This window comes from Manis javanica, chromosome 2 (assembly GCF_040802235.1).
Source record: "Manis javanica isolate MJ-LG chromosome 2, MJ_LKY, whole genome shotgun sequence".
In the NCBI taxonomy this organism is placed as follows: domain Eukaryota; kingdom Metazoa; phylum Chordata; class Mammalia; order Pholidota; family Manidae; genus Manis; species Manis javanica.
In genome coordinates, this window is record NC_133157.1 from 210,267,941 (window position 1) to 210,282,474 (window position 14,534).

Sequence of the window (14,534 nt, forward strand, 5' to 3'; positions counted from 1 at the left end):
GTGTGTGTGTGTGTGTGTGTGTGTGTGTGTGTGTGTGTGTATTGGAGAAAGAACAATGGGTAGAAGCTTTTGAGAACGAAAGAGAGGAAAGGCATTTGTCCTGAGTAGTAGTAGAATATCAGTTGTATCCAGGATTGAATGCTATGTTCCAGAAATCCAGAGCCTTAAGTTCACGGTCTTAGGTCCACTGTAAGTTAACACGTGCCTAATGGTTTTGTCTATTAAAAATTGTCATTGCTTCTGGACCATTAATTGGCCCATAGATTTTCCTCTACTTTCTACAGTTCTTGTGATAAAAATAGAATTCCTCATTTCTATTAAAAAAAATATGTTCTTAAAAACTCCACCTAAATAAGGTGTTGCTATTTCTCTGGCACAGCTGTCTTTATTACTGGGTCTTTAAGAGTTACTTGCCTCTAAAAATTATCTCAATTGTGTTTCTCATTCAACATGGGGACACAGAAACACATATAAATTTTTAGAAAAATGTAGTTGTCCCATGTACAGAATTCATAAATCTGCCTGATTTCAACTTGCATATTTAAAATTTAATCTAAAGTTCCATCTCTTATGCTTCAAAATTATCACCAAAAGAGAAACCTATAGTATTTGAGTAACAGTGTTATGAGAGAAATATTGGTACTCTTTTATTTGTATTTTTAGCTCCACCTAGTGGCTCCGAGTTTAAGAGTGCTAATTAGTATCTTAGTTGTAGTCTTATTTCAATATATGAACTAAGGCCTTTATGTTCTACAAAATCTGGTAAAATGTTGGCATAGGGCTGATACCATTGCCAGAAGTACAGTGGCACTCTCATACATTGTTAATGCATTTTGGAAAGCAATTTGGAAGTATATATTGATCTTTGAAAATGTTAAGCAAAGAATTTAGAGAATTTAGAGAAAAGAAATCCTGAATACAGGAAAAACAATACACATAAATATGTTAATTATGGCAAAGTTTATAATGGTTTAAAACACCTAACCATCTAAAATAATTAAGTGCTTATGACCAAGCCATTTAATAAAATCTTACTCAACCATTTAAATAATGGCTATAAAGGTAGTATTAATTTGGAAAAATGCTTATGAGGTGTTGAATAAAATAAAGACAAATCACACTTAAAGTGAGTTGAACTAATACTTATAATGGCTATATTAATATGGTAGATTGGTTTTGGTGGTTTGTATTTGATAATTGACATGAATAAGATTATTTAGTATTAAAAATAATAAAAGAAACAGTGGAATAAATCTACAGTGCTTTGAGTTGCTACTTGATTTTCAGGGCTCATGTTTATATTTCAAGTGAGGTGCATCACTATAAAGCAGTTTGGGGTCAGTCAGTTGGCAACTGCCAAGGCAGTGATATACCCATGGTATGATTTGAAAACATTGTAACATCCGTATTTTCTGTACGTTGTGCCTACTGGTTGTACAGATAAGAAACAGTCATCTGACAATAGAGGTGGAACCAGAGAGAATGTTAGTTGTTTCTAGATGTATAATAATTCTGTTTGAAGATTGCTTTCAGCCTCCAAATGAACCAAGAATTGTCCTCCAGGTCGAGACACCAACAGAGGACGCCTCAGTTGAGGCTCACATGAGGTCTTACTGCAACTTTCCTTGTGCTTCATTTACATTAAAGTTTCAGCAAAATGACAACATAACTATGTGAATTTCATACATGCATAAAAAGTGGCAGTATCTCCAAAGTATAAATGGGCTTTTTTTTGTCTTAACACTTCCTCTAATTTTCCCTGAATATTTCACTTAATATCAACAAGATGGTTGGTAGTTTTTAAATAAGAATTGACAATTGGAATATCTTATAGGACCTTCCGAACTGAAAATATTCACACATTTGATTTCAGAGAAGATAGGTTAGGAGAGAAGTCTCAGAAGTCTTATATCCAGTGAAACCACCTTCCTTATTTACAGTAAAAAATAAGATATTTTCAAAGAAATGGGTGCTAAGTAACCTATCACAAATCGTAGTTTTAATTTTTATTGAAAAATATTCTGAGTTTCTTAAATGACAAAACTAATTTAGCAAACAAAACTTAAGCTGTGCTTACTGGATAAAAGTGGATAAGCATTAATGTGTTTAATATTTTTATCATAAGTTTCCTTCAAATAATATACAGGGCATTCAAATTAGTTAAATACTCAGTACAAACCTATCCTTTATTAGGTCCTTTGAATTAAATGTTCTTAATAAATGGATTTTTGAAATTTTAAAATAGAAAAGATTTAAAAGAAAAATTTGAAGTTATTTGAATCCTTACAGATATATAAATTTAATTCTATATGAATTGGGTATTTTATATGTAGATATTAAAAGAGTGGAAAAGTTATTTTACAAATACATATTTTTTAAACTTGATAATTATAGAGAAACAAGTAGAAATTAGAATGTCTTTAATCTCACCACTCAGAAATCACCAGTTAACAATTTGATATCTTTCCCTTAGAAGAAGCATTTGTCTAATCTAGGTTCTCTTTCAACCTTCATTAGGAAGTGCCCTCTCTAAACCTTTGTAACACTTTAGTACTTACAGTTTAATAATTTTCAAACTCACCCTACCAAAGTCCATTCTGGCCTATTTGTAATTCCCCACACACATTTTATCATTCTGCATGCCTTTGCCCATGTTCCCTCTGCTGAAAATATCTTTCCCTTCCCTTGTCTTCTGGTAAACTTGTGCTTTTCCTTCCGAATCCAGTTTCTGTCACCTTCTCTGAGAAGACTTCTTTGCCCTACTCCTCTTCCCCTATAGAGTGAAGTACTCCATCCCTTTGTATTTCTGCTTTACCTTATAAATCTGTTATTAAATCTTACCATATTATGTGGCAGTTTCTTATTTGCGTTTGTTTCCATGCTAAATTGTGTGTTTTTAAAAGGGCACTTAAAAAAATGATACATAAGAGGGGACTTGGTAATATGGGTGAATGTTGTAACCACAATGTAGCTCATGTGAAACCTTCATAAGATTGTATATCAATGATAATTTAGTAAAAAAAAAGATATATAAAAATTAAGCACATTTGTTGAGCTAGATTTATGTGTAGAGAAGAATGACTATTGGCTTAAGTCCTCAAGTATCTTGAAACCTAATTTAATACTTCTTTACAAATACTCTTTATTTCTTGTTTTTTAAAAACTTTGTATCATGGAAATTTTCAAACATACACAAAAAGTATTAGTGAAATTATTAAGAACTAGTACAATGAAGTCCCCAAATACTCATTACCCAACTTCAACAGTTATCAGTATCTTGCTTATATTTCGTCTGTTTCCCCACTCCACATGTGGCTTTTTAGGGGAGCAGAATAGGGGGCAGAGTATCTGAAATATTTTAAAGCAAATCCCAGCATAGAATCATTTCACTCCCAACACAGATAAGGGAATAAGGACTCTTTTACTTCAACATAGTCATAATTCCATTGTGTTAACTGACAAAATTATAATAAATGTTTAAGATTACCTAATACTCAGTCCATACTTAGATTTCCCTTTGTATCTAAAAAAAAGGTCTTCTTGGTTTATTTAGATTGGGGCCCAAACATGGCGTAGACATTGCATTTGATTGTCTCTTAAGCCTTTTAGTCTCCTGTGCCCTTTTTTTATTATTGTGGACTGGGTCACTTGCTTTGTAGGAATTCTCGCATTTGAATTTGGCTGATTCCACCCTCAAGGTGTCATTTAATGCATTCCTCTTTACTTTGCATTTCCTGTAAACTGGTAATTAGATCTAGCGGCATGATTATATTTACTTTAATTTTTTTTCCTTTTAAAAATTTTTGCGAGGAATTTTCATAAGGGTTACTGCGTTACACTTCCTTTTGCATCACATATGTCTAGTCCCACTTTGAGGTCATATTTGATGAGTGGGCTCAGATATTCTCATTCATTAACAATTTCTCCATCAACTTCTTCCCATTGTCATTGACTTTATTGTGTATTTTTTCACACTAAAAACTATTTCTAGTCAGCTATATATATTTGTAAACCTTTGAGTTGTCCAAAACTGATTCTGACAGCTACCCAACCACTGATTTCTAAGTACATAGAGTCTCCTAACTTTTAATGGAAACTTTATGGTTTTCGTTTGTTTTTCACTTAATGCTCTGATCTTTCTGGAATATGGTATCAGATGAGGTTCCATTTTTATTTTCTTCCAGATGGTTAGCCACTTGTGCCTGTGTTGCTTTTCCCATTAAGTTAATTAGTGCTTTTGTCCTGCATTAAAAACTTACAAACTTCATTCTGTTTCTGTTTTACTAATTACTGGTTCCTATACCAATACCATATTTATTATATAGAGTGACCTTATGGTTTATCTAATAAGGCTAGATTCTCCTTACACATTTTCTTTTTCAGTCTTTTTACTTAATGGATTTGGTAACCATTGATGATAATTGCCTTGATTTATTATTTCAATAGAGAGTATTACCTTTGCTTTTAAGAACTTGATTTTACACATTTTAGCAATATAAGTTATATATGATTCCTACAGTACATCTCTTTGATTTTTAAATGTACATCCTTTAAAATAGCCAGAGGGGACATTTATATGATTCCCTTTAAACCAGAAAAATTACTGTTTCTGTAGTTTATAGATTTTTTTAAATAAATGAGCTTTCTTTTTGCTTCCCCCCACCAACCCACAACAGATGGAAGAAGAGATATTGACATCACAGAATGAGTGCACTGAAAGGATACGAAGCCTGCTGGAGCGTCGAGCAAAAGAGATGAATGCTTTCAAATCTGAAAGCGAGGGACTAGGTTTTAGAAACATCCTTTCTAACCTTGCCCCTGAGGCGTTCAGCCACAGCTCCCCCGGAGCTCCTCACAGGGGGCATCCCATAGGTGGCCTACCACAAGCCTGGGGCCATCCAGTGCAAGGTGGGTCCCCAGACATGCAGGTCACCCTTCTGAGTCAATGCATGGGGTACCCCGAGGTAGCAGTATGGGAGTTCGCAATAGCCTTTGGGTTTTCAGGCGGACAGCTGCCGGGGAATGGATGGAACACTTGAAAAATATCCAATGGGTCACATATGTCTTACACGTAACTTAGTCATTGAGAATGGTGAGGAGGAGCCAAGAGGGCGGCATAAGTAGGACAGCAGAAATCTCCTCCCAAAAACATATATATTTTTGAAAATACAACAAGTACAACCATTCCTAAAACAGAGACCAGAAGATACAGTACAACAGCCAGGCTACATCTACATCTGCAAGAACCCAGTGCCTCGCGAAGGGGGTAAAATACAAGCCACAGCCTGGCAGGACCCAAGCGACCCCCCCACCCCAGCTCCTGGCAGGAGGAGAGGAGTCAGAGCAGGGAGGGAGAGGGAGCCCAGGACTGCTAAATACCCAGCCCTAGCCATCTGCACCAGAGCATGGACACACAGTGCGTGGTGTGCTGGATACTAAGGAAACTGAACAGTAAAACCTGCGAGCAGGTCCCCTCAGCTGGCGCACCTGGGACAAAAGAAAAGCGAGTGCTTTTTGAAGGTCTTAAAAGGACAGGGGCCTCACAGCTGGACGGAGGCATCCCAGCACACTCAACCCAGTAGCTGGGAATCCCGGGGCACTCCAAGCGCCTCGAGCCCCTGGGCAACAACACAGCTCAGAGGCCCCTCACAGTGATAAATGGCCTCCTGCCTGTTCCACCTCTGGCTTGGCCCTGCCAGAGCAGAGCTGCGGCCTAAAAATGGCTACACCCACAGCAACTGCACGGAGCTTACTTCACAGTAGCGGGGCAAGAATCAGAGACCCTGTCTGCATGCAGCTTCCCAGTAAAAGCTGCTAGGGGTCGCCGTTCTCCCAGGAAAGAAGGCCAGGAGCAAGTGGAAAGGGACTTTGATCTCCCAGCTGACACACATGCCAAATGCCTATGACTACCTCTATCACCATGAAAAGGCAGAAGAATTTGATACAGACCAGACTAACCCAGACATCCTCCCCTGAGAGGGAATCTGAGGAGATAGATTTAACCAATTTTCCTGAAAAACAATTCAAAATAAAGGTCATAACCATGCTGATGGACTTGCAGAGAAATATGCAAGAGCTAAGGAGGGAGAATACAGAAATAAAACAATCTCTGGAAGGACATAAAAGCAGAATGGACGAGATGCAAGAGGCCATTAATGGAATAGAAATCAGCGAACAAGAACACAGAGAAGCTGACACAGAGAGAGATAAAAGGATCTCCAGGAATGAAACAATATTAAGAGAACTGTGTGACCAATCAAAATGGAACAATATCCACATTATAGGGGTAGCAGAAGAAGAAGAGAGAGAAAAAGGGATAGAAAGTGTATTTGAAGGATTAATTGCTGAAAACTTCCCCAAACTGGGGGAGGAAATAGCCTCTCAGACCATGGAAGCACACAGAACTCCCAACACAAGGGACCCAAAGAGGACAACACCAAGACATAATAATTAAAATGGCAAAGATCAATTAAAGGCAGCCAGAGAGAGAAAAAAGGTCACCTACAAAGGAAAACCCATCAGGTTATCATCAGACTTCTCAACAGAAACCTTACAGGCCAGAAGAGAATGGCATGATATATTTAATGCAATGAAACAGAAGGGCCTTGAATGAAGGATACTGTATCCAGGACGATTATCATTTACATATGAAGGAGAGATTAAACAATTCCCAGACAAACAAAAGTTGAGGGAATTTGCCTCCCAGAAACCACCTCTACAGGGTATTTTAGAGGGACGGCTCCAGATGGAAGCACTCGTAAGGGTAAACAGATATCACCAGAGAAAATGACATCACAGCAAAGAAAGAGGACCAATGAAATACTAACTAAAGGCAAAAAATAAAATGAACTACCCACAAAAGCAGTCAAAGGAAACACAAAAGAGCACATACACACACACACACAAAAAAAACACCTAACATACAAAGAATGGAGGAGGAGGAATAAGAAGGGAGAGAAATAAAGAATCATCAGACTGTGTTTATAATAGCTTAAGAAGTGAGTGATGTTAGTAAGGTAGTAAAGAAGCTAACCGTGAACCTTTGGTAAACAAAACCTAAAGCCTACAATGGCAATAAGTTCATATCTTTCAATAATCACCCTAAATGTAAATGGACTGAATGCACCAATAAAAAGACACAGAGTAATAGAATGGATAAAAAGGCAAGACCCATCTATATGCTGCTTCCAAGAGACTCACCTCAAACCCAAAGACATGCACAGACTAAAAGTCAAGGGATGGAGAAAGATATTTCATGCAAAAAACAAGGAGAAAAAAGCAGGTGTTGCAGTACTAGTATCAGACAAAATAGACTTCAAAACAAAGAAAGTCACAAGAGATAAAGAAGGACATTATATAATGATAAAGGGGTCAATCCAACAAGAGGATATAACCATTATAAACAGATATGCACCCAGTACAGGAGCACCAACATATGTGAAACAAATACTAACAGAATTAAAGGAGGAAATAGAATGCAATGCATTCATTTTAGGAGACTTCAACACACCACTCACTCCAAAGGACAGATCCACCAGACAGAAAACAAGTAAGGACACAGAGGCACTGAACAACACACTAGAACAGATGGACCTAATAGACATCTATAGAACTCTACACCCAAAAGCAACAGGATACACATTCTTCTCAAGTGCACATGGAACATTCTCCAAAATAGACCACATAATAGGCCACAAAAAGAGCCTCAGTAAATTCAAAAAGATTGAAATTCTACCAACCAACTTCTCAGACCACAAAGGCATAAAACTAGAAATAAATTGCACAAAGAAAGCAAAAAGGCTCACAAACACATGGAGGCTTAACAACATGCTCCTAAATAATCAATGGATCAACAACCAAATCAAAAGAATTGAGAATGGTCTTTCCACTGAACAGTCCACCAAAAGAAACTCCCTATAGACATCATCACAAGCAGCCTCCTCACTTGGGTACTACCATGTGGAAGCTGAGTACATATGGTATATTTTATTCATTTTTGTAAAGCGTTCTGTTTTGTGTTTACTAATTGGGATGTCATAGTATTTAGCTGCCAGGTTTTGTGTTTTGTTTTGGTTTTAACTTTTGGGGAAATTTTATGTAAAGGGGAATTGGTGTGTATGTGTATTTATCATATATGCACACACATGCACACATACAGTGCACATGGTAAAAAGAAACTGGTTAGATGGGGGTATTTTCTGAAAACTGCAAAAACAATCCAGCAACGTGGCTTGAGTCATCACTTTTGGACAACTCTATCATAAGAAATTTGTAAAAGATCTAAAGCCTTTCTCTGTATACCCCAGGTTCTTATGAGCCACTCACAGCAGGCAGCATGTGCTAAAAGAAGTTATTATGGAAACACAGCTGTATACCCTCACCAATGTATTTTGTTAATTAAATAAATGTATTTTGTCTGACTTTTGTTGATAAAATTGGCCTCATTTGGAGTAGGAAAAAAGTGGAAATCCATGAACACTAAAGGGTTGCATTGACTCTTTCAGAGAGTAGAAGACAACCTAATTCTTTTTCTGAATGCTGCAAGCTTGTCAGTGAATTTTTTTTTTTTTGGTCCATTCAATTGTGCCTTCTTTGTGGCATGGTGAGATGGAGGTGCTTCAGGAGACCACAGGTTTTGTGGAAATTGCATCATCAAACCTGTGAGCCTCCAAAGGGGAAGACAAAAAGGGTGAGAGGGGCCCCTGAAAGCTCATATGATGGGTTTGTTCAGTAACAGAGTGTGGAGATGAAGCCTATATATATCCTGACGTTTTGTTGCTAATGCTGCGATATGTCATTGTAGCTGAGCTAAGCTCTGTTAACTTCCAAGACCCCAAACAGTACTTTTACTTTGTTTATACAAAAACAAAGACATACAGCCAATACAAATGAAATGCTGGAAGTATTTGAATGATGCCGTATTTACAGACCGCCATCTCCTGGAATTCTCATCACACTACTTAGACATAATTCGATTACCCCCTTTTGGTTTATGGGGTTTCCTGTTTACAAGTAGAATAGCCCGTTATTTAAGTGCTTAGTTGCCATAGTGAGCCAGGAGTCACTGAGCCTGTGACTATACCAGCTGCTGACTAACCCTCAGCACCACTGTAGGTTTTGCTGCATGTGCAGGTCCTCTTCTTTTTTTTAATTGCTTTTTTTGTTGCTGCAATACTTTACAAACTTCCAGTTCCTTGAGACTTAGTGATTGCTTGGCATCATGTGAACATCACACGACAGAAAACACCACTTCCAGAAGTCTAAAGCCTCGGTGCTAAAGTACTACTGAAAAGGATCCAGCAAGTTTGGCAAATCAAAAAAAAAAAAAAAAACCATAGTGAGTTATGGTGGTCAGGAAATCTCTTGACAAAAGCTAACACCTCTTTTCCAGAGAGGGGTATGTTTTGTTTTGTTTTGTTTTGTTTTGCAATGAAGAATCCACCCGATGCTGACAGTCAGGTGTGACTTGGGGTCCCACCGCTAGTGTGGAGACTGAGCTGCAGGCGGGTGGGAGCCATGAATATGACTTGAAGGGAAAAAATGTCCTTCCCAGTGAGCACTCAAAGTTCCTTTAGGTCACTGTCCTGCCCTCTCCCCAGTTGTCTTGAAGAACCAGGAGCCCTGCTGCTGACAGATTCCTGCTTTTCACAGAGGGCTCCCAGGTCGAATTCTCCAAGGCCTCTCAGTGATGCTCTCCGCCTAGACCAGACTAATCACCATTGAAATCTTGGTTTTCTCAACCAATGTAAGTCTTCTCCAGGCACGTCAGTCCAGTCTGCCTGAATCCACCCCTTTAGGAGTTTCTAGCATTCCTTTAAAGGGAACTGGGAGAAAAATTAATATTTTAGTGTAAATATTTTTAAAACCAAATCACAGTAGAATTCACACACAGTCATAGGCAGTGTTCCATGTAGCGCTCTGGTCCGTCGTCCTCTTGGCCACGGTTCAGATGACCAGTTTTTAGGTCGACATAACATGTACTTGAGTCTATTGAAAGGGACTTTTAATTATTTCAATGTCTCTTCTGCATTCAAATATTGTACAGTATCTCCAACAAATTGAGATATCTACATGTTTAGAGGAAAATGAGAGGACCAAGCTTTCAAATTTATAAAATGTCCAAAAATATAATGGAATTTGATACCTTTTAAAAAATTCTTACTAGATCTGGCTCCTTCACACTACTGAAGCAGACCAGTTTTGCATAGAAAACTCTAAAATCGAAATGGACTTAAATCAGTCAAACTGAATTGCTGAGTTCATGCAGACTGTATATATGTACTTGTAACATCGTGATTGAATACTGACTCCAAATGTCTGTCCAGTTAGGCTTTGTTTTTGCCACACAAATCAGACTAAATTGTGTGGCAACCAGTTTTACATCACTATACCTGGAGTATTCCATTAAGTTAATTTGAATTAAAATATATATAGTTAACAAAAAGATTCAAATTAGTTCAGATTGGTTTGTGTGTGTTTGTAAGATTAACTTCTGAGGAATCTCAATCATGGTAGGAATCATGAAAGAGTAAAAGCAGGAAAATTTGAAGGATTTTGAAAGATCCTGAAGAAAGAAGCAGGCACTTTCTCAATCAGTGTACAAATGTCAGCCTTTGTTTAAACTAATACTACCTCCTCCCCGGTGTTGGTGTTCACTTAATGTATATGTTTAAGAAAATAAAAAATATGGGAAACTTGTCCAGCATATCAGAACTTTGTAAATGCTATATCTGGTATCCAGAACTTGGCAGTAAAAAGTTTCCTGTGTTCACTATCTCTCCCTTTTTTTAAGTTAACATTTTGAAAATGTAAAACCTCATACCTTGAGATAATCCTTAATTGGGTTCCCTTCCTTTCATACATATTTTCTCTCCCTTTTTTAAAACCAGATGTATCCCCAAATTAGTGTCTACAGGTATTTTCATTGGTACGTAAGGTTAGCTGGAAAATGTATTTATATTATTTTTATTCAGAGCTGCCATTCATTTTTAGTAATTTCTATACCTGGGGATGAATAGCCCTGCATTTAAAGCCACACGCACAGGTACAATGTGCTTAGTACTCTAAGACAAGGATTTACCATAAATTGAACTTTTTAGCGTAATCATGATGACGTTCAGCTGCCTAGACATCAGGCAAACACCACTCAGCACACTAAGAAACTGTCCTTGACACTCTTTCCCACTCCCGTCTGTTTCCTCACCCCCTTTTCAAAAACCAAAAACTCTATTATGAGTGTCTTTATCAGACCATAAGACAGACTTTAGCAACTTTCTGCTTTAAGTACTAAATGTCTGGCATTTTAAACTTTCATAGAGTACATTGTGTTGGACACTGGAATAATACTCTTTATGTTCATTTTCACCTGTGAAATATGACTTTATTGTACTTGAAACACCTCTTTTCCATTTCTCCATATGTGCCATTCACTAGTGGAAATAAATTGTATTATACCATGATCTACTGGCTTTTTAAAAAGCTGTTAAGTACTCACATTTTTGGTATAGCTATTATCATTTGTATGTATATATTGTTTATACACATGAGTGCCTATATGTATGTATACATAGGTGGATGTATCTCATACTGTACATTAACATCAGGGCACTTAAGGTTCTGTTACTTGGTTATTTCTGTCCTCAGTTAAGGCAAGAATGCATGTGTTTCTTAAGAGTGAGTACTCTGGGTTGATATTTATGAAAAGATGGTCATTAGATGCTATCTTTTCTTTTTTAATACCCTCTTAGCACTTGTGGAAAGAAAGTTGGGTAAAATGTGGGTCCATAAGTTGCAATGCAGTAAAATAGTACTGGGGATGGAGCCAGTTAGTGTTTCCATGGGTCTGTGTCGTGATACAGTAAAAAATAAGTGATGCAGAGAGAAATGAACCATGGAAATTGAAAAACACTGCTGGCGATTCCTCTGTAAAGATGATAACCAATCACATAATCTTCATGTGCGCTATCTCTACAGTTTTCTTAGTGATGCCATTGATCCTTGTGCTTCCTGTACTCCATTAGTACTAATAACTATTAATTTTGCTGAGGACCAAAACAACCAAGAAAGGAATTACTGCTCAGGCATCTAAGGGTCCCCTAAACTAAAATCAACAGGCAGTGGCCACTGGGAGAGGGATGTGGTGTTGGCATGGGGTTTTCTCTCTCCAGCTGCCTCTTCCTGCTTGCTAATAGTTCTTCATGCACCCTCTGCCCCTTCTGAGCCGCTACCGTATAAGCACAGATGTGGCCCAACACAGCAGCCCTTTCCTAGGAATTTTACATGGTCCTGCATATTTTTGTCCCATTCTCCCAATGTAAAGTGTCTAGTGTGTATTCAATTCAGGAAATCATATGTTTAAGTATATAAGTATGACTCTCTATTAGTGATGTAAGGAGGTTTCTGTTCTTTAGATAAACTTCTTCCTCTAAGGGGAAAAGTCACATCTTGGGTTGCCATCTTTGAGCTGCTTACCAAATTACAGATCATTATTAAAGAAAAACAAATTCGCTATTCTGTTTTTCCTCATCTAACGTGATAGTGCTCCCACCAGTTTGTAGCATTGCCTTTGAAAAGGCCCTCTGAGTTGGGAAGAACTGGAAGTTTCTCAGGCTCAGATTCCTTAAAATGATGAAGAGTGTGCTGTACATTTACAGGCTTGCCTCTAGTGCACAGGGATTACTGATTGAAGTCTATTTTGCTGTGTGTCTGGTTTTGTTGTCTGAACTTTTATGAAATCACTACAATAGGTCTGCATTGGAAATGATTCTTTGTGAGAAACTAATTTTATTGAACACTGTCTAGAAAAAGAAACTGAAGCTGAGAACTCTTCCTTTATTGACATTTATAATTTCTACTGAATTCTGGTAGCCCTCTTTAAAGTCACATTGACTGATTTTTCCCTCATTTATATTCAGATTTACAAAATCTCACTCATACAAGGGAAGAGAAACCATTTGGCCTAATGGTAGTCTTCAGATCACAAGTTACCAAGAAAGGACTTACAGTTACCAAAGGGAAAGGGACTGGGGAGGATGGGTGGGAAAGGAGGGATAAGGGGGAAAAGGGGCGTTATGATTACCACACATAATGTGGGTGGGGGGGCCACGGGGAAGGCAGTATAGCAACCACAATGTTGTTCATGTAAGTGTATATTAATGATACCAAAAGATAATAAAAATAAAATAGATTTAAAAAATAATAAATGTGCAATGTAGGGAACTGAAACTCATTACATTGCTGATGGGAGTGTAAAATAGTACAACTATTTTGGAAAACTTTAAGAGATGCTTATCAAGTTAAATAAACATTTACTATGATAGAGCAGGTCTTTAACTAGTTATCATTTACTCAAAAGAAATTATAACACTCGCACACAGGATCTAGTAGATAGCAGCTTTATTCATAATTGCCCCAAACTGCAAATAATACAAATATCTATCAAAAAGTAAATGTATTATAGAATTATGGTATATTCACACAATGAAATACTATTCATCATAATAAAAAGGTGTAGAGTACTGATACATGGCTGCAACACAGGTGACTATGGAAAGCATTATGTTCAGCCAAATCCAGAAACAAAATAGTACATACTATACAATTTCCCTAAATTCTCTAACAGGTAAAATTTGTCTAAAGTGATAGATCTATGGTTGCGGCTAGTAGGGGACAGAAAAGGGGATGTGAATACAAAAGGAGCCACAGGAACTTCACAGAATGATAAAATATTCTACGTATTATTGGGGTAGTGAATTATGCAAGTGTAGACTTTACAAAACTCCAACTGTACACTTGTGGATGCATTTACTGCATGTAAGTAATACCTCAGTTATATATATATATTGAAAACTTATGAACAAAGTATGGAAGGATCTGTATGAATTGCTAATATTGCTCTCTTAAAGTAAGTAGGGCTGTGAAGAGCATTACCTGTTAGCCCAGACATCTGTATTACCTAAATTTTTGTATCAATCACTTTCATAAATTTAAGAAATTTTGTTATAAATTTGAGAAAAAACAATATTTTTAAAACTCCAACACATACTCTGATTAGGGAGACTATCCAAATGGCTGTTAGCAAAGTTTTTTAATCTACAAAAGACTAACACATTTAAAAAATTTCTATGTCAAAAAATTTGAGTCAAACACAAGAATGCAAACATTCTGATTAAGGGTTAATTAAGGGTTAATATTCCTTAAGTATATACATATCATTCAAATCACTCAGAAAGTACCTAATCCACCAATATATAAATGGCCAAGGGATATCAACATTCCATAAACAGGTAATATAAATAATTGGGAGGAGAAGTCAAAACCTGAAGCATAATGGGTGTAGTCATGAGTTTTCTGATTCTGTTTTCCTCTATCTCCTGGCTTTGGCCTAAGAGTTGCCTGAGTAACTATTTTGATAGTGCTGATGACAAGAAAACCCTTCAAAGGAGTCCCCTTCTTCTGTCCCAAAGGGGACCGACCCTGTGATCTGGAGACGGTGAGGAAATATGCTAGTTTTTTTCCTGTTCTTTTACCTCTTG

At 37.2% G+C, this 14,534-nt stretch overlaps 2 protein-coding genes across 13 annotated transcripts in view; one reads left to right on the forward strand and one right to left on the reverse strand.

Moving 5' to 3' along the window:
• Window positions 1–14,534, forward strand: part of LOC118969377 (serine/threonine-protein kinase TAO1-like) — a 207,906-nt gene that overhangs the window by 110,804 nt on the left and 82,568 nt on the right. For 9 of the 11 annotated variants that reach the window (XM_073230102.1, XM_073230097.1, XM_073230101.1 and 6 more), the window contains one exon: window positions 4,677–4,908. The exons of the other annotated variants lie outside the window; for them this stretch is intronic. In XM_073230102.1, the coding sequence (XP_073086203.1) occupies window positions 4,677–4,908 (232 nt within the window). The remainder of the gene's footprint in view (window positions 1–4,676; window positions 4,909–14,534) is intronic. 11 annotated transcript variants of the gene reach the window in all.
• LOC118969305 (beta-1-syntrophin-like) overlaps window positions 1–14,534 on the reverse strand; it is a 178,197-nt gene that overhangs the window by 528 nt on the left and 163,135 nt on the right. Inside the window, exon 4 of one of the 2 annotated variants that reach the window (XM_073230110.1) lies at window positions 9,683–9,824. The exons of the other annotated variant lie outside the window; for it this stretch is intronic. Within the exon in view, the coding sequence (XP_073086211.1) occupies window positions 9,804–9,824 (21 nt within the window). The 3' untranslated portion in view covers window positions 9,683–9,803. Of the gene's footprint in view, window positions 1–9,682; window positions 9,825–14,534 lie in introns of those variants that run through there. 2 annotated transcript variants of the gene reach the window in all.